General features: G+C 45.3%; 1 protein-coding gene across 4 annotated transcripts in view; it reads left to right on the top strand.

Moving 5' to 3' along the window:
- GARNL3 (GTPase activating Rap/RanGAP domain like 3) overlaps positions 1 to 25,332 on the top strand; it is a 429,083-nt gene that overhangs the window by 297,582 nt on the left and 106,169 nt on the right. For all 4 annotated transcript variants that reach the window (XM_063935955.1, XM_063935954.1, XM_063935953.1 and 1 more), the window contains 6 exons: positions 9,590 to 9,689; positions 15,638 to 15,756; positions 19,461 to 19,525; positions 20,885 to 20,948; positions 22,455 to 22,481; positions 23,490 to 23,565. In XM_063935955.1, coding sequence (XP_063792025.1) covers positions 9,590 to 9,689; positions 15,638 to 15,756; positions 19,461 to 19,525; positions 20,885 to 20,948; positions 22,455 to 22,481; positions 23,490 to 23,565 — 451 coding nt within the window. The remainder of the gene's footprint in view (positions 1 to 9,589; positions 9,690 to 15,637; positions 15,757 to 19,460; positions 19,526 to 20,884; positions 20,949 to 22,454; positions 22,482 to 23,489; positions 23,566 to 25,332) is intronic.

The raw sequence follows: 25,332 nt of genomic DNA, 5'->3' as shown, positions 1-25,332 counted from the left end.
GACCCGGACCGGAACCGGAAGTGACGTACGTTTAGCTTTACACAGCTTGATCACAGTTGTGTTGAGTCTATTTGGACTAGTTATCTGGGAGCACCACCAACTAAGAGCTGATAGCAATTAATTTGGCAGTAACAGCTAGTATGTTGGTTTACAAACTATCTATCTATTGGTAACAGGTCCTGTGCGGTTTCAATTCCAATGTGTTGCCCCACACTACATCACTGCACTACTTCCACTCACATACACAGTACATAACAGCACTAACATCCCAGGTCCACACTACATCACTGCACTACCTACCCATACTACATAACTACCCTGCCCCCCCCCCCACACACACACGCACACACGATATAACAGCACTATTGCCCCACACTACATCACTGCGCTACTTCCACTCACATACACAGTACATAAGAGCACTAACATCCCAGGTCCACACTACATCACTGTACTACCTACCCATACTACATAACTACCCTGCCCCCCCCCCCACACACACACACACGCACACACACGATATAACAGCACTAATGCCCCACACTACATCACTGCGCTACTTCCACTCACATACACAGTACATAAGGGCACTAACATCCCAGGTCCACACTACATCACTGTACTACCTACCCATACTACATAACTACCCTGCCCCCCCCCCCCCCCCCCCACATACACACGCACACTATATAGCAGCACTAATGCCCCACACTACATCACTGCACTACTTCCACTCACACACACTCTATAGAACAGCACTAATGCCCCACACTACATCACTGCGCTACTTCCACTCACATACACAGTACATAAGGGCACTAACATCCCAGGTCCACACTACATCACTGCACTACCTACCCATACTACATAACTACCCTGCCCCCCCCCACACACACACACACACACACACACACACGCACACACACACGATATAACAGCACTAATGCCCCACACTACATCACTGCGCTACTTCCACTCACATACACAGTACATAAGAGCACTAACATCCCAGGTCCACACTACATCACTGTACTACCTGCCCATACTACAAGTCTACCCTGACCCCCCCCCCCCACACACACACACACGCACACACACACACACACACGATATAACAGCACTAATGCCCCACACTACATCACTGCGCTACTTCCACTCACATACACAGTACAGAAGGGCACTAACATCCCAGGTCCACACTACATCACTGTACTACCTACCCATACTACATAACTACCCTGCCCCCCCCACACACACACACGCACACTATATAACAGCACTAATGCCCCACACTACATCACTGCACTACTTCCACTCACACACACTCTATAGAACAGCACTAATGCCCCACACTACATCATTGCCGCAAATTACTCCACTAACCTACTTACTTACTTACTTAACTATACTTACTTCTAATGAGGATGCCTGTGTCTCTTTTCTCTGGTTCCTGGCTGCATGTGCAGAAGCCCCGTCTCCTGAGAAGAGTATAGAGAGGGCAGGCTCGGACACGATAGGGGGTAAAGAGGGCCGGGCCTGGGAATGGGAGGAGTACAAGAAAAGAGGGAGGCGGATGGGGTAGAGCAGCAGGAGGGGGGCGGGCCTGGACCTGGAGATGGGAGGGGTTATGTGGACATCAATGCCTACTCCCTACAATGCAGCAGCAGGGCAGTGGAGGAGTGACCAACCACGGTATCTGAATATGTGGGACCAGTAAACCAGCGAAGGCAGGCGGGTAGGAGGTAAGCAGCCGACTGCCGGTGCCACCCCCTCTCCGAGAAAGAGGTGAGAGCTAGTGCACCAGCGCAAGCTGCAGTAGAAGGGGGGAAAAATTCCTATCTTTACAGCAGCGCAGAAATCTGTAAAATGCAGTGGGCCTAATTGGGAGAGTGGGCCTGGAGCTGCAGCTCCATCAGCCCCATTGTTAATCCGGCCCTGCACGGGCGGCATTGCTAAGGTGTCTCAGTAGCGATGTCTTGTAAGTGGACAGAGGCATAGAAGAATGATTCAATAACCAAAAAGCTGGGTCAGAAGTGGTAGGAGCATGCAGGATAGCACTTGAAACTGCTATTACATTGTCCCAAAAAGTTTTAATGAGGGAGCAAGTCCACCAAATGTGTAATAAAGAGCCTAAGTCTTTATGGCACCTCCAACAAGCGGGGGGAAACAGACGGGAAAATAGCATGGAGAAGAGATGCCTGTACCATCTCATCAGTATTTTATATTGCGTTTCTCTGACTTGCACACAGATGGAACTCCCATGAGTCTTGAGAAATATAGATTCCCACTCCCTATCTGAAAGTGAAAGGTTTAAATCCCTTTCCCATTTGTGAGTAAAAGGAGGGGGAGTGAGGGAGTCAGACAATTGTACTAGTTTATACGGGGTAGATATCGTGTGTCTAGGGTGCAGAGGTGCAACACAATTTTTTTCAAATGGAGTCCGTTCCCGAGATGCTTGTCGAGAAATATTGTCCGTGTATAGGAAGTGCCGCACTTGCTAATACTTCCAGAAGTCAGCTTGTGGAATATCCCATTTTGGCCGTACGTCTAGAAGTTGTTTAACCCCACTCTGAAATGTCCTTCTAGGGCCCAGTGTCAATAAGAGGAGAGGGGGCCGAAGTCTGAGGAGACAGATGGTCGCCGTCTCATCCATTTCCAAAAGGAAAGTGTAGGGGAGATAGTCGGGTGAGGATGTGGGAGTTTGGGCAGCGTCCGGAACCAGGGGAAAATTTCAGAGTATTGCTGAATGTATAAGCCCTCCAGGACCACCCACTGTTTAACCTCTCGGCTTCTGGTCCAGTCCAAGATAGGATTGCGTGGTAATAATTCGTATGTCAGGGAGTTGGAATCCGCCTTTTCAAGGCAAGCGCGACAAGACTGATGAACTAATCCTGGGTCTCTTTCGAAACCAAATAAATTGTTGGATCAAGGATCGTATGGACCGAAACCAAGAGTCCGGGATTCGGATGGCTATTTTTGGAGGAGATAAAGTAGTTTGGGCAAGGTGTTCATCTTCACAACGTTAACTCTGCCGAACCAGGATAGATTATTATGTTGCCATCTACAGGAATCATTTTTAATCAATTGGAGTAAAGGATAAAAATTCAGGGACAGCAAACGCGATAAATCGCTGGGAAGTTGGACCCCTAGATACGTTATATGGGAATCCTTCCAAATGAATGGGAAAGCAGATTTTAAAGAAGCTGATATTGTAGGAGGGGTTGAGACGTTAAGGGCATATGATTTGGATGTATTGACTTTAAAGTTAGAAAGCGAACTGAAAACGTCCAATTCACACATGAGATATGGAAGCAAGTGAGCGGGATGCATGATGACTGTCAGTAAGTCATCCGCAAATAAGGCGAGTTTATAATTGGTATCACCCATTTGTAGGCCTGTGATATGACCGTTCGCCTTAATGGCCCTAGCTAAGACTTCAATACAAAGGACAAATATCAGGGGGAACAGACGGCAACCATGTCTCGTGCCATTGCTAATAAAATTGTCGGAGAGGATTCCATTAACTCGAACTCGAGCTGATGGCCGTGTATAAAGGGACAACACTCTATGAAGTGCCTGTGGACCCAACCCAATGTGCTCCAGCACAGCTCTCATGAAATCCCAATTGACCCTATCAAAGGCCTTTTCGGCATCTGTAGATAGTAATATGGTAGGGGTCTGACTTTTTTAGACGCTAAGTGTATAAGTCTGAGGATCTTTGCGGTATTATCCTTTGCCTCGCGGCCTGGGACAAAACCCACTTGGTCATTGTGGATAAGCGATGGGAGGAATTCATTTAGTCTAAGAGCCATCAATTTTGCGAACAATTTAAGATCCACATTGAGCATAGATGTGGGTCTGTAACTGGAGCACACTGAGGAGTTCTTTCCAGGTTTAGGAATCACAGTGATTTGGGCTTCCAGGATAATTTACTTTTCATTATTATCGGTATGTAAAGTGATCATGTCCTGTAGGGGGTGTAGTGTCATATGTTTGTAAAGAGTGTAATGTATTATGGTCATGTCAAGTGGTCAGGTCATGTTGGGAGTGTAGAGTCGTATGTCTGTATAGAGTGTAATAGAATTCTATAGATTGTAAGTTTGCGAGCAGGGCCCTCCTACCTCTATTACTGTCTGTTATTGCCCAGTTTTGTTTCATCACTGTTGTTTCAAATTGTGATCATGGCCAGTGGTCAGGTCATGTTGGGGGTGTAGCGTCCTATGTGTGTATAGGGTGTAATAGATGTATTATGGTCATGGCCAGTGGACAGATCATGTTGGGGGTGTAGTGTCCTATGTCTGTATAGGGTGTAATAGATGTATTATGGTCATGGCCAGCGGTCAGGTCATGTTGGGGTGTAGTGTCCTATGTCTGTATAGGGTGTAATAGGTGTATTATGGTCATGGCCAGCGGTCAGGTCATGTTGGGGGTGTAGTGTGCCATATCTGTATAGGGTGTAATAGATGTATTATGATCATGGCCAATGTTCAGGTCATGTTGGGGGTGTAGTGTCCTATGTCTGTATAGGGTGTGATAGATGTATTATGGTCAGGTCATGTTGGGGGTGTAGCGTCCTATGTGTGTATAGGGTGTAATAGATGTATTATGGTCATGGCCATCGGTCAGGTCATGTTGGGGGTGTAGTGTCCTATGTCTGTATAGGGTGTAATAGATGTATTATGGTCATGGCCAGTGGTCAGGTCATGTTGGGGTGTAGTGCCCTATGTCTGTATAGGGTGTAATAGATGTATTATGGTCATGGCCAGCGGTCAGGTCATGTTGGGGGTGTAGTGTCCTATGTCTGTATAGGGTGTAATAGATGTATTATGGTCACGGCCAGTGGTCAGGTCATGTTGGGGTGTAGTGTCCTTTGTATAGGGTGTAATAGATGTATTATGGTCAGGACATGTTTGGGTGTAGTGTCCTATGTCTGTATAGGGTGTAATAGATGTATTATGGTCACGGCCAGTGGTCAGGTTATGTTGGGGTGTAGTGTCCTATATAGGGTGTAATAGATGTATTATGTGAATGAACTTGTTATGTTGCGGGGTATATTTTTCTGTATACACTGTAGGATGTTATTTGAAATCATATTTCAGTATATTTAGTTTTAACGTTTACGAACTACCTCTACTGAGATGAAAAGTCTTCCAATTTGTCTTTTAATCGTTTTGCTAATAGCAGATGACTGTTCGTTAAATACATTTAATTCTTCTGAGTGAGATTCTCTGTGATCGGTGCAGAAACTAATTCCCGACTGAATGTCTCTTATTCCAGAAGAGATTTTCTCTGTGTTTGATGTATCTGCTCCCGGATTTCCCAACGGCACGCTGCTCTTCATATATAGGTTTAAGAAGAGATAATCTGTACCGCCAGAACTGCAGCCGCTCTCCATCCATCATTCTGTAGGAAATGCTGATTCAGGTCCTTGGTCTGCATTTATTAGGCTGTAAAGTCCCATGATTTGATAAATATCTGTAGCTGATATGTGCTTGTAGCGTTACCTTTCCTCACCCTGGAAAGAAATATGGCCGTCCCCACTCATGTGAACAGATGTAAATATGAAGAGGTACTAGCTCCTGACATCAGATTGATTTATGGCCAATTCTTCCTGACACCATATGAATTATATCCAGCAAAAAGAACACCAGACGTGATACTGTGCAATAAAAATATAAAAAAAGAAATTGCGAAAAACATTAGGTTTTCCTTAGGTATCACACTTTTTTGCCTATGGGGTTGCAGCGAGGCTTTGCTATAATTGTAGTGGAACATATTGGCGTTGCAGAAAATTCTTATCTGTTCAAGCACAAAATTTGCAAAGACGGCGTGGTGAACATTTCTATAACTCCCACAGGTAACATTCCCAACATACAGTAATATAGAGGATTAGCCAGAGAGTTACAGGAGGGTACAGAGAATGCATAGTGACAGTTTACGACACATCGCCACCTACTGGACCTCCAATGTAATAATTTGATAATAGTTAGCCTGTAGCTGTAGCTATACTACAACACCCTTGTCTACAACTGAAATTTATACCCCTCCTAAGTCACGGGTCTGAACCCAGATTTGGAATACCGTTCCACATCGGGTCAGACCTCCACTGCGGCGCCGATCCGGGTTATTCCCATATCGGCCCTTTTCACACTGTACACGGGTGCAGTACCAGATCCTTGTCCGATATAACTCTGCTAGCTAGTGCTACCAGGGTTGGAAATAAACACTGAGAGGGCTTGTTGCTGCTTCCTTGCTGTGCCTCTAATGTAACCATCAGTAAAATCTGGTGTCACCGTGACAAAGTTCTTTTGCACGTGTCCCTATTTCTTCTCGACACTATCCAGGTCAAGAGGCGATATAGCGCTACCTCATTTATATATAATCACTTCATAACGAGAGCAAATGTTTGATCGCCACAAAGGAACTTGTATCCTTTCCCTTTAATCCCATTGATGTGTGTTGTATAAGGAGTCTGGGGAGGGGGGGGGGTTTGGGGGGTAGGCAATGGCCTTTGAATAGCAGAAACATGCAGAGCCATGTCAGTACCTCGGCGGCACAGTGGGAGCGGTGTCGCAGAGCTAATAAGACCTCTCATACAGGCCTAGCGTTTTATCTTTCGCTTTGATGCTGAAAAATTATTTTGTCTGTCTGGGGCAATGGGGACGGTGCTCTGGAAAGGGAACCAGTTCTATTTAAAAGGCTCTGAAGTGGATACAAATAAAAGGTGCCTTTGATCTGCTTCGGAATGGGGTGTAGATAGAGTAGGGGTTGGTGGACCCCAGATTTCATAAATAGATTTTTAGACTTGTGCCGTGAAACCTCACTCCCGTCTGTGCAACATGAAATACAGACTTGCATTAATAAGATAAACTAAGTTGTCTCTGTCTTGCTTTTTACACTGCAAGAATTGCTGTTCAATCTGTCTCCATGACTAAATTATCAGCTGGAAATGTCAAACAGAATTATGTTATATTTAATTGTTTATTTATTTATTTATTTATTTATGTTTTATATAGTGTGTTACAGTTGTTTTGTTTTGTTGTACTGTACAGTATATTCATTTTGTTATATGTCTGCATGAAGCTAGCCATCCTATGGCAGGTATTAGGGTTTCCAGGAGTATATAATATTTTTGTATAGCTTTGTGGTGGCATATGTATGAACGTGAGAACAGCCCTGCGTTAGCATGGTTATGAATGGCCGTAGTCTTGCCACTGGCAAGATAATCGCGTGGAAGCCTATTTAACAAGTATCACGGCTTTACCCGTACCAAAATGATACCTGTTATTACTGTCCCTGTCTTTTGTTCTCTGAATGTTTTGAGGCCTATGGGGGTAATTCAGATCTGATCGCAGCAGCAAATTTGTTAGCAGTTGGGCAAAACCATGTGCACTGCAGGTGGGGCAGATGTAACATGTGCAGAGAGAGTTAGATTTGGGTGGGTCATATTGTTTCTGTGCAGGGTAAATACTGGCTGCTTTATTTTTACACTGCAATTTAGATTTCAGATTGAACACACCCCACCCAAATCTAACTCTCTCTGCACATGTTACATCTGCCCCACCTGCAGTGCACATGGTTTTGCCCAACTGCTAACATATTTGCTGCAGCGATCAACTCTGAATTAGGCCCATTATTGGGTAATTATTCTGACAGTTCTTTTTATTAGAGGTATAGAGTAAACCTTATTTCTATGTAGAAAGGTATTTATTCACCTGTGGGACTGCGGAAGCTTGTGACGGAAAGGCTGTTTTTCCGCTTCCACCGTATAGCCTGAGGATGCAGTGACTAGGAGGAATATCGGGGGAGATGTACAGATTGCTACTCATACAGCTATCCTCAGAGGCGCCAAATATCCCGGATTCACGCGTCGCAGACTTTTTATACGTTGCTGTGCCAAAATACTAATCCTAAATGTACTAAGATGTGCTAAAGCCAAAAATGCTGCCAAATCTCAGAAATCCTATTTTCAGAGATCTGACACAGCCTATAAAGGCAGTTGCAGCGCCGCCATTTTCCGGGTCACGCGTATACCCCAAACCCGCCCCCGTTTTCGTCAATCAGGCAGAGGCGATCGCATCACCCCAGCCAGCGCACGCGCAGTGCGGGTTCTGCGCGTCGCACTGCGGGTTATGGCAGGGAGATGCGATAGCATCTCAGTAGCGTTGCCTACTGAATACCCCCCCCCAAAGACTCCAAATTAATCCAAAAATAAAGTCTGTGTATAAAGGCAAAAGACAAATCTAACACATGTGACCTACGCCATGTATCATTGTGCTTTGTCTGCGACTTTATATGAATTCCTTTTCGACAAAAAAAAAAAAGACTCTAGTACAGTATGACCCTAGGGCCAGACGTACCAAGCCTAGGAGAGAGATAAAGTACTTGCCAAACATCTCCTGTCATTTTGCAAACTCTGACTATAACATGACAGGAGCTGGTTGGTTCGTACTTTGTCTACATATACTTTATCTCTCTTCAAGGTATAGGCGTTTCTACTATGGGTGCGGTGCAGACGGGCCCCTAGGTCCGGCGGGAGGGGGGGGCCCACACCGCACACACTGCACCCATATAGTATATTTACCCCTCCGGTGTCCCGTGGCCATTTTCGAGTGATCTGCGCAAGCGCTCTCGAGATGTCCTCGGGAGCAAGGCGCGGGCGCCATGTTCCCGGAGACCTGCATGCGGGCCCCTTTCAGTGAAATATGTGTTGGAGAAGACCTAGAAATTAACAGGGGTGTCGTTTCAGCGGTGGGGACCCATGACGTGGACTGTTAGCGGCGCCAGCAGTCCCCTCACGAGTAACCATCCGGATCCGCTGCGTTGTGTCCGAATACTGTGACAGCGGCCGCCAGGATAAAGTCTTTGTAATAACTGAGTTTATCTTCACATTCATTTCCTGCTGCCACCGTGGTCAGCGTGAGGAGGAGGGAAGAGCTCTGTTTTTTTTAATATTAAAACAGCCGAATGTTTGTAATAAAACAAAAATGCAGAGAAGTAATAAATATCTGAGATAACACTGCAGAGGAAGGAAATATGTGCAAGACGGAGAACGGCTCGGCCACAGGATTCCAATCACTTTGTAATAACAGATATAAGTGTATAGAGTCAGATGTTACTGTAAAAATGGAGTCATTGGTTGTTGCCCATTTGTTCACCTTGGAAAATGTCATGGGATTAATTATGGCTTTGCAGGCTTCCATACTGTACGACCTGTGCTCCTTATCATTTAGCAACCATTGACTGCTGGGCCTTGCTGGGTCCTTACGTAGGAGGATGGTGTGTCGTCCAACACATGGGTGGGCAGGAGAATGGAGCTATAATTGTCTCTGCGTCTCTCTAGGACCCTGTAGCACAGCTTTGGTTCCCAATTGACCTGAGGCCTATGTGCACCAGATACTGTCACAGTGTCCCTTTTTCCTACCTTTTTTAAAAAAATGGTTCAAAATGGTTAAATCCATTCAGAAGTGAAAAGCGTTGTGCTGGATTTGCTATGGTGCAGTCCCAGCCTACGTCAATGCTTGTACACAATACAGACTGGCTCTGAGCTTCACCTTCTAATCCTCCTGCCTATATTTGTGTGTTACAGAGTAATGACTACCTGCCAGGAATGTGGAGGAGAACGGACGTTCACCTGGAGAACCCCGAGTATCACACACGATGGTACTTCAAGTATTTCCTGGGAAAAGGTGACTACTGTACATCCACCCCCCACCTTCCCTGCCGAGACATCGGGGGCAGTTTATAAACATAGGAGCCAACAAGCACAAAGTGATCACCCATAGCAACCAATATCTAAGAGAATGAAGTAAAACTTGCAATTAGCAGGAGCATTCCTAGAGATTTGTAGCACAATACACAAAACCTATAGCTACTAATTGGCCACGTTCAGCGGTCTGCCTTCCAGTGGATGCGTCGTAGCTAATTGCTGCTTGGTTCCTAGGAGTGACAGAATTACCCCATGTGGTGATATTCTTTCAATAAGCAACATTTATAAAACCAGCACAGCTAATACCAGTGTCCTACCATACCGGAATTAAATAACAGGTAGTTATTTTGCCTGAAACATATGCTGCAAAAATGTAAACGCTAGCACTATAGTTGCTGTATATACTGTATATAGGGCACAGATAAATAACCATTCAGAAACTGCACTGAGCGTTCGCTTGTATGGGGGTTTTTAATGCATTTTGCAATCTTTGTTTTAGTGCCTTAAAAAGTGAGGGTGGTGTGGACAGTCCACTGCTGTCCTTTATTTATCAGGTAAGTATTGTGTTTACACAGCTACCGCCTGCACCCCAGGCACTATGCAATCTGTGCTGTGCTCTAGCGGTGATAGTTAAAGTGTTGACAGTGGAGTGTGCTACTGTGCAGACTCCATGTTGCTACTCCTCTAGGGAAGCTTCATTCCCTGTACCAAGATGGCCGCTGAGGTTCGGAGCTATCTTGAGACTGTGTGAGAGTGCCACAGTGGAAGACGATAGTCTTCCTCTTAGCTCCAATGAGACCTTTTCCGTTTGCGTAACTGTTATATAGCACAGTATATTGTTTTGAAGCATGTAACACTCATGTTCCCCATTTCTCTGATGTATTAGAATGCACGCCATTTTATCGGTCACACTGTTGCAGAACTTTAGCAAAGCGCAGTTTAAGCCACGCCCACTGAAAACACTCCAGCACACGGACTGTGCAACTACAGCAAAGGCTTCTTATAAATGTGATATAGTTTGAAAGAAACACATTCTGCACAATTTGCTTTTTTAAAGAAGTGTTGTGCGACGTCTAAATCTAATATATTTCTGTTATTCAATTGGCGCACAACTGCAATTATCCCGCCAGTCCCGTTTATGTAACATTACGCCGTCAAGTGACACTAATATGGCCAATTATTCAATTTATGGTAAATCTAAAATCACAACTGCAGTCGGCGACTGGTGTTTCCACCTAGAATATCTCAGCCGATCACCTTTATATAAGGGCTGAATATGTGTCAAATTATCCTGGAACGTAGCATATAAAGTGTGGATGATGTTTGAGAGTATGGGGTCTATTTACTAAGCCTTGAATAGAGATAAAGTCAACAGAGTTAAAGTACCATCCAATCGGCTCCTAACTGACATTTCACAGGCTGGACGTGAAAAATGACAGGAGCTGGTTGGCTGCTACTTTATCTCCGTTGACTTTGGTGGTCATTCCGAGTTGTTCGCTCGTTGCCGATTTTCGCTACGCTGCGAATAGGTGGAAAATGCGCATGGTATGCAGAGCGCATGCGCTTAGTAATTATACTAAGAACTTAGTAGATTTGCTCACGAGCGAACAACGTTTTTTCCACGCTGAAGTGTTCGTAGTGTGATTGACAGGAAGTGGGTGTTTCTGTGCGGCAACTCAGCGTTTTCACGGCGTTTGCGGAAAAACGCAGGCGTGCTAGGGAAAAACGCGGGAGTGGATGGAAAAACGGGGGAGTGGCTGGCCGAACGCAGGGCGTGTTTGTGACGTCAAACCAGGAACGAAACTGACTGAACTGATCGCAGTGTAGGAGTAAGTATCGAGCTACTCAGAAACTGCTAAGAATTATGTAGTAGCAAATCTGCTAATCTTTCGTTCGCTATTCTGCTAAGCTAAGATACACTCCCAGAGGGCGGCGGCCTAGCGTGTGCAGTGCTGCTAAAATCAGCTAGCGAGCGAACAACTCGGAATGAGGGCCTTTATCCTCCATCCAAGGCTTAGTAAATAGACCCCTAAGTCCCTAAGCAGTGGTGGTTCTTGCCACGGGCAAGCGGTACTTTTGCCCGGGGCGCCGCCTTCCGGAGGGCGCCGGCGCCATCCGGAGGGCGCCGCACCAGGGCAAGATCCGCCACTGTGCCCCCCGCAGTGCCCTGCTGTGCCCCCCCGCTTTGAAGGGAACCAGACGCGTAGCGTCTAGTTTCCCTTCATTGAGAGGACCTTAGTTGTGCGGTGCGCGATGACGTCATCGCGCACTGCACAGCAAAGGTCCTCTCCATGAAGGGAAACTAGACGCTACGGTCTAGTTTCCCTTCGTGTAGAGGACCTTTGCTGTGCGATGCGCGATGACGTCATCGCGCACCGCACAGCATAGTGGCACAGACACTAGGGGTCATAATTGACCTCTAGTGTCTATGCTGTTCTATGGGAGAGACGTAATAACGTCTCTCCCATAGATCGAAGAGAAGAGAGAGGGGAGAAGAGCGGTGCCGCCGGCGGAGGGGGTCTGGATCAGGAACGGGGATGGTAAGTATTCTTTTTTTTTTATTTTCTTGCAGTGTCGTGACCACGCCCCCAATTGAAGCCACGCCCCCATATTTTGCCCAGGGCGCCACAACTCTTAGAACCGGCCCTGTCCCTAAGCATTTATAATCTAAATGTCAGGGAAATTATATCAACATAAATGTGAAACACTACATTAAAATCATTTACTAGGGGTGTGTATGTGCATTAGACAATCAGAATGCCGACATGAATGTGGACGCAGTGTAAAGTTGACATACTCTCAGACATGTTGGCGGTGAGAATGTCGGCCATACTATTTAACCCTAACCGCTTCCTATCCTAACGCTGATATGTTCATAATGGAGACACGCATTGTGCCAGCCTTTTGTCAGTATTGCATGTCGAGATTATGAATATGCCGACATGGTCAGTTATATTGTCGACATTCTGAGTGCTGCTCTGCATTCAGATAGCTGCATGAAATAAAACAAGGACAATGGGCGCCCGAAACTTTCAACCTTATGAGAACTTCCTATTGCTGCACAATTTGGTAAGAAGGGGAAGGTTGCTCACCCCCACAAAACAAGATAAACAAGGAAAAAAGAAACCAATCTGTGCGCAACAGGATTAACTTTTAAAATATAATAATTTTATTAATAATCCAAAAATATGGATAGATAAAATAAAATATACAGTATATACTATCTGATTCAGAGGTGACCTCACAATATTATTGAACAATTTTAGCAGATTTTAAACCATCTAGATCTTATAAAAGAACCCGCAATGATGCCATAATCACTTTAAACTTAAATAATGGTATCGTATTCAAAATATAATCCCTTAATGAAAAATCCCAATACAGTGCACTGATTCATTAAACGTAAATGTCCACATATGCTGGCCAGCCTGTATTCAAATAAGGTGTATTTCACCTAGAGATTTAATCCAAAAGAATCAGTTTACTTTGTATGGATAATGTCTATAGCACAGTACTGTGATTAAAATGAGGAAAAATCACCATATAATTAGACCATTTTTATCTACCTCTGATGAAACGACCGGGGCTAATGGTCGAGAAACGCGTTAGGTAATAGCTCTGGAGTGACCTCTATTTGGATCATCTATTGCTGCCCTGAATATTGGGTAATTTTTATCATCACTGAATCCGCTGCAAAGGACTCTGTACATTTTGGTACACCGGACTCCGGCTACAAAGGTAAATTCAGTTGTACTAACTGATAGCCTTCAGGCATCACGGTGAATGTCAGCCACCACTGCCGTGATTGCTGGTGAATTATTACACCCATAACCCGCTGCAAGGGACTCCGTGCATCACCGTATATTGGACACCGGCTGCTAAAGAAAATCTAGCCGCACTGTTTTGTGAGTGACCGGGCGATGCAGTGAATGCCGGTACGTGAAATACAGATGACGGAGGTCTCGGGTGATCACAGCAAGTGAATCAGCACAAGTACGAGAGCCAGCAGGAGACGGCTGCTCTGCAAATATATCCCCACTGAACAGCTATACATATCGGTGGCACGGGGAGGATATTTACCGTTCAACTAAAGGAGACACTTGTTACTACTGACGGTACCTAATCATAGGATATTTAAATGGTCTAATTATATGGTGATTTTTCCTCATTTTAATCACAGTACTGTGCTATAGACATTATCCATACAAAGTAAACTGATTCTTTTGGATTAAATCTCTAGGTGAAATACACCTTATTTGAATACAGGCTGGCCAGCATATGTGGACATTTACGTTTAATGAATCAGTGCACTGTATTGGGATTTTTCATTAAGGGATTATATTTTGAATACGATACCATTATTTAAGTTTAAAGTGATTATGGCATCATTGCGGGTTCTTTTATAAGATCTAGATGGTTTAAAATCTGCTAAAATTGTTCAATAATATTGTGAGGTCACCTCTGAATCAGATAGTATATACTGTATATTTTATTTTATCTATCCATATTTTTGGATTATTAATAAAATTATTATATTTTAAAAGTTAATCCTGTTGCGCACAGATAGCTGCATGGCCTGAGGGCGGACTTCCAGGTTGGGAGTGAGATTGGCCAAACTAGATAACAGTCCTGTTACCCTTGTGTCGACCATTTATGTGTCGGACAGTGTCATGTCGACCTTTTGTACCTGTCATATGGTGTGGAACTATGGGTTGTCTACCTAGACAGTGTAGATCAGTGGTTCTCAAACTCGGTCCTCAGGACCCCACGCGGTTCACGTTCTCCATGTCACCCAGCAGCTGCACTGTGTGTCACCAACTGTCACATTTTAAAAATCTACAGGTGACCTGCAAAACATGAATCGTGTGGGGTCCTGAGGACCGAGTTTGAGAACCTGTGGTGTAGATCAATCATCCGGGCAGCCATTTATATAGTTACTCAGGGCTGTAGTGTACGTGAGACCTTCAGGAACACAAAGAGATAAATTGTGTCCTTTGGTGATTTTGTGTATGTAGATGTTGTTGGGATATCACCAATTAGCTGCAATCAATGCACCAATAACCGTCATATAAATCTCCAACATGATTAATGGCTCCTACGTCTGCCTACTGGTTCATGTCATGTTTCATCTTCCCATGTTAATTCCTTTATTAATACATCATGGTGTGTCCATGCACAACTGCTCTTGTTATGTCTTTAATGGATCTTTTCAACCAAGTGCTATAGGGGGTCATTTCGAGTTGATCGCTAGCTGCATTTGTTCTCAGCGCAGCAATCAGGCTAAAAAACCACATTTTTGCGCATGCGTGTGCGCCGCAGTGCGCACGCGTGTCGTACGAGCACAACAAATGATGTAGTTTTGCACAGGGTCTAGTGAAGCATTTCAGTCGAGTGGTGGCCGCAGAGTGATTGACATGAAGTGGGCGTTTCTGGGTGGCAACTGACCGTTTTCAGGGTGTGTTTGGAAAAATGCAGGCGTGCCAGAAAAAACGCAGGCGTGGCTGGGCGGGTTTGTGACGTCAAAACAGGAACTGAACAGTCTGAAGTGATCGCAAGCGCTGAGTAGGTTTAGAGCTACTCTGAAACTGCACAAAAAAACTTTGTAGCCGCTCTGCGATCCTTTCGTTCTCACTTCTGCTAAGCTAAAATACACTCCCAGTGGGAGGCGGCATAGCGTTTGCACGGCTGCTAAAAACTGCTAGCGAGCGATCAACTCGGAATGACCACCATTGTCATTCATCCCGTGTACTGAACACGTTTAATCCGTTCTAGGAATGATCTATCTGGGGCTATTACTATAGAGAGACAAAATTATTTTGGTGGCGTATACTGTATATTTGACCCTATTACACTATGCATTGTCATTATTATCTATACTGCTGTCCCAGTTCCTTCTAAAATAATTGACTATTTCTGTTTTGTTAACAGTTCATCAAAACTACGTAGGAACCGATGCAGAGCGGAACCCGTTTTTCCTGTCCGTCGTCCTCTCCGACCAGAACAATCAGCGCGTACCGCAGTATCGAGCGATCCTATGGCGGAAAACCGTATGTGTCACAACGGCGGGGTCTTTCGCTACGTATAACTTATTGCCTGGAATCTTGTAATGCAGAAATGTCTGTTGAAATCCAGGGTTAGATATAGAACTGTTGTTGTGTCCTATACAGTGGAGGCAGCCATTTTGGGTCTGCCAATTCAGTAGAGACCGGAGACATCGCTGCCTGAATACTAGCATAATGACTGCCTCCGCTGGGCGAGGACGATTTAAAATTAAAGTGCTGTGTACAGATATAGGGGGAGATTTATCAAAGCTTGGAGAGAGAAAAAAGTACCAACCAATCAGCTCCTGTCATTTTTGAAACACGGCCTGTAATATGGCAGTTAGATGCTGATTGGTTGGTACTTTATCTCTCTCTCAACTTTATCTCTCTCCAATTTTTGATAAATCTCCCCCATTGTATAATCCATACGGGTGAGTCTGTGCTTTTGGGACTCTGAAAGGCAAAGCATGGACTTGTAAAGACTAAAGAGTAGCTTAGTATATGAAGTATGTAACTATAAAATAAATGATATAAATAAACAATATATAAATAAATAAAGAAGGCATCACTGTGATGTCACTTTGTACGTTTACTGTGCACCAGCGCCTGTCAGAAGGAAGATATCCTTACACTAGTCGAGATCAGCGCATTTCTGCGAGTTATGAGCCATCGATTTGTCCTGTGACAGTTCAGGGTTAGACACGTCCAGGGCGAAAGGATTACTAAGCGATGTTCCCGGCCTTCTCTGGCTCAGGGTTGTGGCTGATTTCATTGAGATTACTGCACCTGGCACCTTGCTCAGACGCGTTAATACGTACAGTGATGCTGCAAGCAGGCCCCATCCCACAGCCACCTGTGTAATCTGCCATCTGGCTGTAGGATGGAGAGTATCTGATGGAGCATCTGGGAATGGGCATTGAGGCGGGCGCGGAAACACACTGAGGGGCTGATTCTTTACTGAGGGCAAAGCAAAACAGACCGAGTAACTATTCACCTTGGGAAAACCATGCTGCACTGCAGGTGGGAAGATGTAACATGTGCAGAGGGATATAGATTTGGGAGAGGCATGTCCAAATTTAGAGCTGTAAAAATAAAGCCATCCAGTATGTGTGGGCTGGGTTCAGTATGAAAAGCCGGCGGTTGGGATGCCGGTGGGGTGTGTTCGGTACCCTAACCTCCCTCCCCTACCCCCTAACCCACCCTGTCCATAGCCTAAACCTAACCTCCCCTATTGGTGCCTAACCCTAACCTCCCCCCGGTGGTGCCTAAACTTAGCCCCTCTTCCCACATAACCCTCCCCCCTTAGTGCCTAAGCCTAACACTCCCCTGGTGGTGCCTACCCCTAACCCCCCTCTCTGCAGCCTAACCCTAACCTCCGCCACACCGCAGCCTAACCCTAACCCCCCTGGAGTGTGCCTAAACCTAACCCCCCTCCCGCAGCCTAATCCTAACCCCCCCGGAGTGTGCCTAAACCTAACCCCCCTCCCGCAGCCTAACCCTAACCCCCCTGGAGTGTGCGTAAACCTAACCCCCCTCACGCAGCCTAACTCTAACCCCACTGGAGTGTTCCTAAATCTAACTCCTCTGCCGCAGCCTAGCCCTAACCCCCCCCCCCGGAGTGTGCTTAAACCTAACCCCCCCTCCTGCAGCCTAAACCTAATCTGGCTGTTCATACTTACCTTCGGGATCCTGTTGGGATGCCGTCGTTGGGATCCTGCTCTTTTCGGGTTGCCGGCATCGGTGTTATGACGGCTGTTGGGATTCCAGTGTTGGTATTACAGCTGCTGGGATCCTGAATGTATACCTGTGGGCTACGTGCAGAAGCAGACACTATTTACCCTGCTTGCATATATAATAAATGTATTTGCCCCCCCTTGTATTGCAGCATGGTTTGATGCAGATATAAAGTTACTTGTGTTTTTTTTTGGTTTGCACCCGAGAATCAGCCACTGAATCCTTAATGCGGTGGAAGCAGGAGGTGAAGGAATGGCCGCAATCTGTGCAGCGTGACACTTCCAAATAATCAGTCACAATACAGCTGTCAGTCTGTCATCAGCAGATAATGTACAAGTGCTATGCTCTATATTCCTGGCTACAGCCCCGCTCTCTGCTTATTGCACTGTCTACCAAATGGAAGATCTGCATTCCTAACCTCTTGTGTCCTGGAGTCTTGCATTTTCTTTCTACAACATCATTCAGGGATCCACCTCATCTGCTGTCTGAAGGTGGCAGAAATGGTGGCCTCTTCATCCATTCTGCAAATTACCATTAATATATGAATGTATTGCAGAGACGAGATACATTCTCAAAAACCTTTCGGGGAAATCTTCGCCTCACTTGCATTTGACCATGAAATGTAACATAGTGGCAGTTTGGCCTTAGGTGTCCATTATCATCCAAGCTCTTCTCATAGTGTACACATGTACATAAATGGGCTGATTCAGAGGTGGGCGCCTGGACCCTTTTAGGGACCTGGAATTTTTTTTCAGGGTTTTCCCATACTTTTTCAAATATAGCATTCAATTCCTTTGATGCAGGGAAGGTTAGCGAGGCTTTTTTATTTTCAGTGAAAATGGCCTCCTCAGCATGCGACTGTGGAAGGACTGAGGTGCCCACTTGCAGCGTCCTTCCGTCCACTGCGATTTTCACCAATCGCACCATGGAAACTTGCATCAGTCCAATGGCAAGTTCAGTTTCTCTGAGTATGGCCGCTTGTTTCAGTGGTTCTGCATCTCTGCATTCAGTCGCTTTCAAGCCCACGTCCGTTTCACCACCACATTAACTCCCAGTAACGTCCACCCTAATTCCCAGATCCTGCATCCAAATCTGTGCTGCGTCTCTTTACGCAGTCGCTTTCAAGCCCACGTCCGTTTCACCACCACATTAACTCCCAGTAACGTCCACCATAATTCCTAGATCCTGCATCCAAATCTGTGCTGCGTCTCTGTACCTAGACACTTAGGACATATGCACATTACGAATCAGATGCCTGCCTGGTAGAAAATACATCAGCCAATTGCGTGCATATCGCCACTGAGTCCACCTCTGAATCTGCCCCACTGTGCCCACGAGCGTTCCACATAATGGCATAATGAAAGCATCTCAAAGCTTGTATCACCAAAACATCTCCGCTCTACTGGATGTTTCAGTGTGAAACTCGTTTGGCAAAGAATGTAAATGTTGATCTCTATAAGTGGTTACTGTACACTCTTAAGGGTTTATTTACTAAAGGTTAATTTTTGTTATCAATGAAAATTGATCTCAATCGATGTTGTATCTCCAGGGCTAAAATACACATTTACAAACAGTTTTTTTTTGTTTATGCTAATTTTTAAATATTAGTAAATGTGTGTTTTAGCCCTGGAAGCCCAGCAATGATTTAGTAATTATACCCCTTACAATACTGTACATTATTGTTATTTTGCCAATATAGTAGAACCTCTCATTCGGCTTCCAGGGAAAAAAAAAAAAAAAATTAATTGTAATGCAATAAATTAATTGTTTTGCCCCCCCCCCCCAAACCATGATACTTACCGTAGAGTTTTACAGGACAATATATGCCGCAGTGGCGATCACACGTCAGTATATAGTATTGCAGCACAGTATGCAGTGATACAATGGCCGAGCTCTCATGACGTTGGTGCAGAAAGCGCTGACACAGGAGATTGGTTTGTCTAACGTGGTTTTCTGCTTTGTGTGTGTTTTCCCAGGGTACACAGAAAATCTGCCTTTCATACTGTCCCACAAAAACATTATCAGTGAAATCTATATTAAGGTATGTAATATAGGAAGTGTTTTTGCTATTATGACAATAACATAGTAACTAAGGTTGAAAAAAGACAATTGTCCATCGAGTTCAACCTATATGTGGTCTCCTATGCAGTCTTATTATAGGACTAGTTATTTTTATGTTAGGACTAGTTATATTAACTATAATGCGTGCCTACGCACCATAACCCTGAATATCATTATCCAATAGGAATTTATCTATCCCATTCTTAAAGGTGTTGACTGAGTCCGCCGTTACCACTCTCTCAGACAGGGAATTCCAAACACGTATTGTCCTTACTGTGAAAAAACATTTTCGCCTCAATGTGCGGAAACTCCTCTCCTCTAACCTAAGCGAGTGACCACGTGTCCTCTGTGCTGATCTTATTGAAAACAGGTCCCCCGCAAGCTCTGTGTATTGACCCCTTATATATTTGTAGATGTTCATCATGTCCCCTCTTAGTCTCCTCTTTTCCATTGTAAACATGCCTAGCCTTGCAAGCCTTTCCTCGTATTCCAGCATCTCCATGCCCTTAATTAGTTTGGTTGCCCGCCTCTGAACCTTTTGTAGCTCCAGGATATCCTTTTTGTAATATGGTGCCCAAAATTGCACACAGTATTCAAGATGTGGCCTCACTAGTGATTTATATAATGGGAGTATAACACTCTCGTCCCTTGCATCAATTCCCCATTTTATGCATGCTAATACTGTATCTTATTAGCCTTCTTTGCTGCACTCCTAATTTGGGTACTGCTGCTTAATTTGTTATCTATGTGAACACCTAAGTTTTTTTCCAGTACAGAATCCCCTAATATTACCCCATTTAGTATGTAATTGATTGTGGAACAAACTTCATTCTTGGAGTGGAAGGCATATGGAGGGTTAGCTTTGGGCTGTAAGTTGCTGGACTTTGTAGAAATGTAAATTTGCATCCACAGCCTGGGGCAGAAAGGTCTGGCAGAATTTTAGATGAAAGGATTAATTCTCAGGCGGGAATTCCGTTCCATGCGAGGGGTATCGTCGCGATGGCCGGCTGCGCACATATCAGCCATTTCCTGCAGTGTGGTTATCGTTAGTTTCCCTGCGCTTCTCTAAGGGGTGCGAGGTTAAAATTGGGACACAACATTGATGCAACTTCATAGTCTACAGCCAATCAATTTTAGCACCGATAAGAATGCGGTATATGATTAATACATGTTAGTATGCAGGTATGAATGGTTTTTTTATATAGGGTAGGCCCAGTTACATCAGCTTTATAGCCCCATTGTGTCTACATCCCAGCACCTTAAATGTAATTGGCCGCCTTAGTCTACAACCGGAAAGCTGCCGCTGGAAAGGGTAACGCTGTCATTTATTTTTTTTCAGTGCCATGAACCTCGATAGATTTGAGAAAAGCCCCAGGGAGATCCTCAACCCAGAGATTCAGAAGGTGAGATCCTGTGTAGGTCACGGGAGTGTCTCTGATGTAGCCTGGAGGGAGTAGAGCCAGGCAGAGTGCATCAGGAACTGTCATGTTCGTTTGCTCAGTTACTTCTTAAAAGAACTTTTACACAAGTCAACGCCTTAAGCAATTGTAGAGAATATAGACTTTGCAAGGGGTATTACTGCCTTTTATATTCAGCACACACGCACAGTTATAGCGGTAACACAGACCTCAGTCGTTAACTCTCACATGAATCAGTCTGGAACATGCTGGGGGTTTTTCATTTGTTAATAGTGGGGGTCATTCCGAGTTGATCATTCGCTGACAGTTTTCGCAGTGCAGCGATCAGGTGAAAAAAATGGCAAAACTGCGCAGGCGTATGCACCGCAGCGCACAGGCGCGTCGTACAGGTACATTGCTGAGCGATGGTTTTAACGAAGAAACCATTCGCACAGCTGATCGCAAGGAGATTGACAGGAAGAGGGCGTTTGTGGGTGGCAACTGACCGTTTTCTGGGAGTTTTTGGAAAAATGCAGGCGTATCCAAGCGTTTGCAGGGCGGGTGTCTGACGTCAATTCCGGGAACAAAAAGACTGAAGTGATCGCAGCGGCTGAGTAAGTTCTGAGCTACTCAGAAACTGCACAAACTGTTTTTGCAGAGCTCGGCTGCAAAGCCGTTCACACACTTGCAAAGCGAAAATACACTCCCCCGTGGGCGGCGACTATGCGTTTGCACGGCTGCTAAAAGTAACTAGCGAGCGATCAACTCGGAATGACCCCCTTTGTGCTCTCCCCACTGTCCTCACACTTGGGTTATTGCCCCTCTCCATCCTGGCCAATGGAAGACTAATCTTTATATCTCCTGTCCCAACTACCCACCAGAATAATTTTACTTGAATCTTGCGCCCCCTCAAGCTGAAATTGTCTCCAGTAATGATGATAGCCAGACCTTCCGCCTTGCCCCCTTTGGCACTTCACATTCATTTAAGGCCAGGAGGCACCAGTAAAAGCTGCTGGTTGGAACACCAAGGAGTGGTAGGCAGCCATAGTTGCTTCTCCACTGGCACCGCCACATTCCAGTTCCCACAAATGGATAACACCCCTGCACTTACCTCGAGCCCCCACTCAGCCACCATGGCCAGTGCCATTTTTTTGAGATCATGCATTATTAAATACCTTAGTAATATATTATATACATTGTGTGTTATTATTCACATAGGGCACGCTACATAAAATATATTCCACAGCGCGTGTCGGGTGTGGTGGGAGGGTGAGTGCGGTATAACATATTATATAATACATGTCTTAGGTTTTGGCTAGATGTGATTCTATAAGAGAGACCTGGGCTGAAGCTCCCTCACCCTGAGGACTCTGCATTTGGGGTTAACCGACAGCTGCAATAATTCAGTGTTGACTTTTCAGCGTTTGCAGAGTAAAGAGTAATTACGTCTGCTTGCGCCGCTACTATATTACTGCTGTCGCTCACTCTCCTCTTCCCTTTCTCCGACTATAGGACCTGCTGGTGTTAGAGGAACAGGAGGTGAGTGAAACTGATCGTTTTCCACTGCTGTCTCCATTAAGTACATTTCCAGAATTGTGCACAAAGCAGAGAGTCTCCCAATCTGCCCGAATGACGGGAATGTGTCCAGGGATCCTGGTGGATGTGGGATTCCACCTTCATCTCCATACTTGTAATGTACATTTGTGCCATTGACGTTGTGAAGTCAGGGTAGGGTTAGGGCTAAAATACTGTAAAAACGCTGCGTCGACATGCCGACTGATGCTGTACTTAATTCCGTCCCCTTGTCCATCCTGGGGTAAGAGTGTTATCCTACAAACATATTTATCCCAATCCGTGTGTGCCACGAGTTCCGTCCGTTGTCCTGGTTACTGTCCTGTGGCCAAGAATGAGACTAATAAGTGGTCTCTTCATGAAGCAGTGATAAGAGCGAAGAAGTGAGCCAGTGCAGAAGTTGCCCATGGCAACCAATCAGCACTGAGGTAACATTTATAAAGTGCATTCTATAAAATAGGCCTCAGCTCTGTGTACACGCCCACGGATAATGTAATCTGCATGCGAACGCACGTTACCGGACCACTGCCACCCGGTAACGCAGATCCAAGTAAGAAGCAACCGAGACGTGTATAAAGCAGAATCGCTTGCAAATACTATAGGATGGAAGCACGCGCATTTTGTTAAAAAATCACTTGATATGACCCCATACAGAATTGCGTACATCTCAGGCCATAGGTGTGAGGCACGGGGGTGGAAGTACCAGATTGTGGGTGCAAATCCCACATGGGGGGTGTAGTAATGGGAACAGTTGCTGTCACTGACTAGATGATAATTACGGGGATTGGGGGCGGGAGAAACACCATCACTTTTTGGGGGGCTGTAACGTTGCGAGCTTAACTCTCCCTACTAGCAGTCTCCACGCCGGAAGTGTGTAGCCGCGTATTAGTCGTACAGAATGCGTTATTTCCATACTGACTAATCCTTTATTATCGCAGTGTATTAATAATCTTTCTGGTCTGTATCTTTTTTTAGGGCTCAGTGAATTTTAAGTTTGGAGTTCTTTATGCCAAAGATGGTCAGCTGACAGATGACGAGATGTTTAGTAATGGTAAGTGCCAGCCAGAGGGTTGTCCTGATGGTACGGTCTGTGTATTGAAGACAAATAATCTGACGGCTCTGGTTATAACGTTAACGATAATTTGCTATTGTTTCCCACTGGAAATCTGTAATCGTAACGTATTTATTACTAATGTATACTGGCCAAGAGCCTCGCCAGGCCAGTTCGGGAGTGAATGCACAGGCAGACTTGGGTTTCAGCTCCGCTAATTAAAAAATAAATCAAATTAAAATAATAATAATAATAATAATAATAAAAATCGATAATTCCCTTTTTTCTTCTGTACCCCTTAATGAAAACTATTGACGACAAAAATACATACATATGTTAAAACTATGAAAAAGCATTTTTTTTTTCGTTATCGCGGTAATGAGACGCTGATTATAGATTCAGGGCAGCAGCAGGATTTAAATCGCCACAGCCACTATTGCCGGTTAAATCTGACAAAATGTATCGCTAGCGGGGGTTACCTCTGTACACCGCAGGTTTGTATGCTGTTTGCATCCAGGTCTTACCTGGTGCTAGTTCTACGGACAGCACTACGGATAAATGGTAATAACACGACCACCTGTTGTTTTACACCTCGGTGAAGAAGAAAAATTGCAGTGGGAGCAAAAGAAAAATGAAGCTACAAAAATGACAACTGCAGCTGCACATTGTAGGGTCATTGGGCGTGGCTCAGGGGCGGTAATAGTAGCATTTGCTATTGCGATTTATTTTTTTCGGATTTATGGCTGCGATAATATTCAAATGCTATTTGCTGCCTTCCCCTTGTGCGACGGAGCGTGCAAGCGCTGAGACTCCCGCTTTCAGTGTCCGTGGACAGTGCAGCTGTGTCGGCAGTTCTGAACACCCCACCTCCCCCTGATACCTACTCAATCTCTCCCTCCCACTGACACCTGTTGAATTGGACCCTCCCCTTAGCACTCAGTAAATTGGACCCTCCCCTTAGCACTCAGTGAATTGGTCCTTCCCCTTAGCACTCAGTGAATTGGACCCTCCCCTTAGCACTCAGTCAATTGGACCCTCCCCTTAGCACTCAGTGAATTGGACCCTCCCCTTAGCACTCAGTGAATTGGACCCTCCCCTTAGCACTCAGTGAATTGGACCTTCCCATAGCACTCAGTGAATTGGACCTTCCCCATAGCACTCAGTGAATTGGACCTTCCCCATAGCACTCAGTGAATTGGACCCTCCCCTTAGCACTCAGTGAATTGGACCCTCCCCTTAGCACTCAGTGAATTGGACCCTCCCCTTAGCTGGACCCTCCCCTTAGCATTGGACCCTCCCCTTAGTACTCAGTGAATTGGACCCTCCCCTTAGCACTCAGTGAATTGGACCCTCCTCAGTAACTGCTGCTCTGTAATAGTTCTGTGGTTCTGTTGCAAAATTGCAAATTGGGCAATTATCGGATGACCGCATGCGCTGCGACTGCATCGCAGGTGCGCGAAGGCTGAAATGCATGCGCAGTACGATCGCAGGCCCAGCAAAGTGCGATTGGCAGAAAGTGATCGTTTGTGGGAGGTCACATGGCGTTTGTGGGGAGTGGTTGGGAAAACACAGGCGTGTCATGCCTGTTTTCCGGCCGTGCATATGACGTCAGCTGTGGCTGAAATCATGGCGCCGCCGCCACTGCAGCTGCGTTTATTCTGCGTATGCATGGGTCAACTGGATGGTACTCGATTTCTGAATATGCATCGCAATTATGTGAATGTATATGCAAATTTGCGAATGCATCGGTGGCATCTTTTGCCTTTC

The sequence above is a fragment of the Pseudophryne corroboree genome, chromosome 8 (assembly GCF_028390025.1).
Source record: "Pseudophryne corroboree isolate aPseCor3 chromosome 8, aPseCor3.hap2, whole genome shotgun sequence".
Classification (NCBI taxonomy): domain Eukaryota; kingdom Metazoa; phylum Chordata; class Amphibia; order Anura; family Myobatrachidae; genus Pseudophryne; species Pseudophryne corroboree.
Note: the sequence above shows the minus strand (reverse complement) of the source record. Positions and strands in the feature narration are given on the sequence as shown.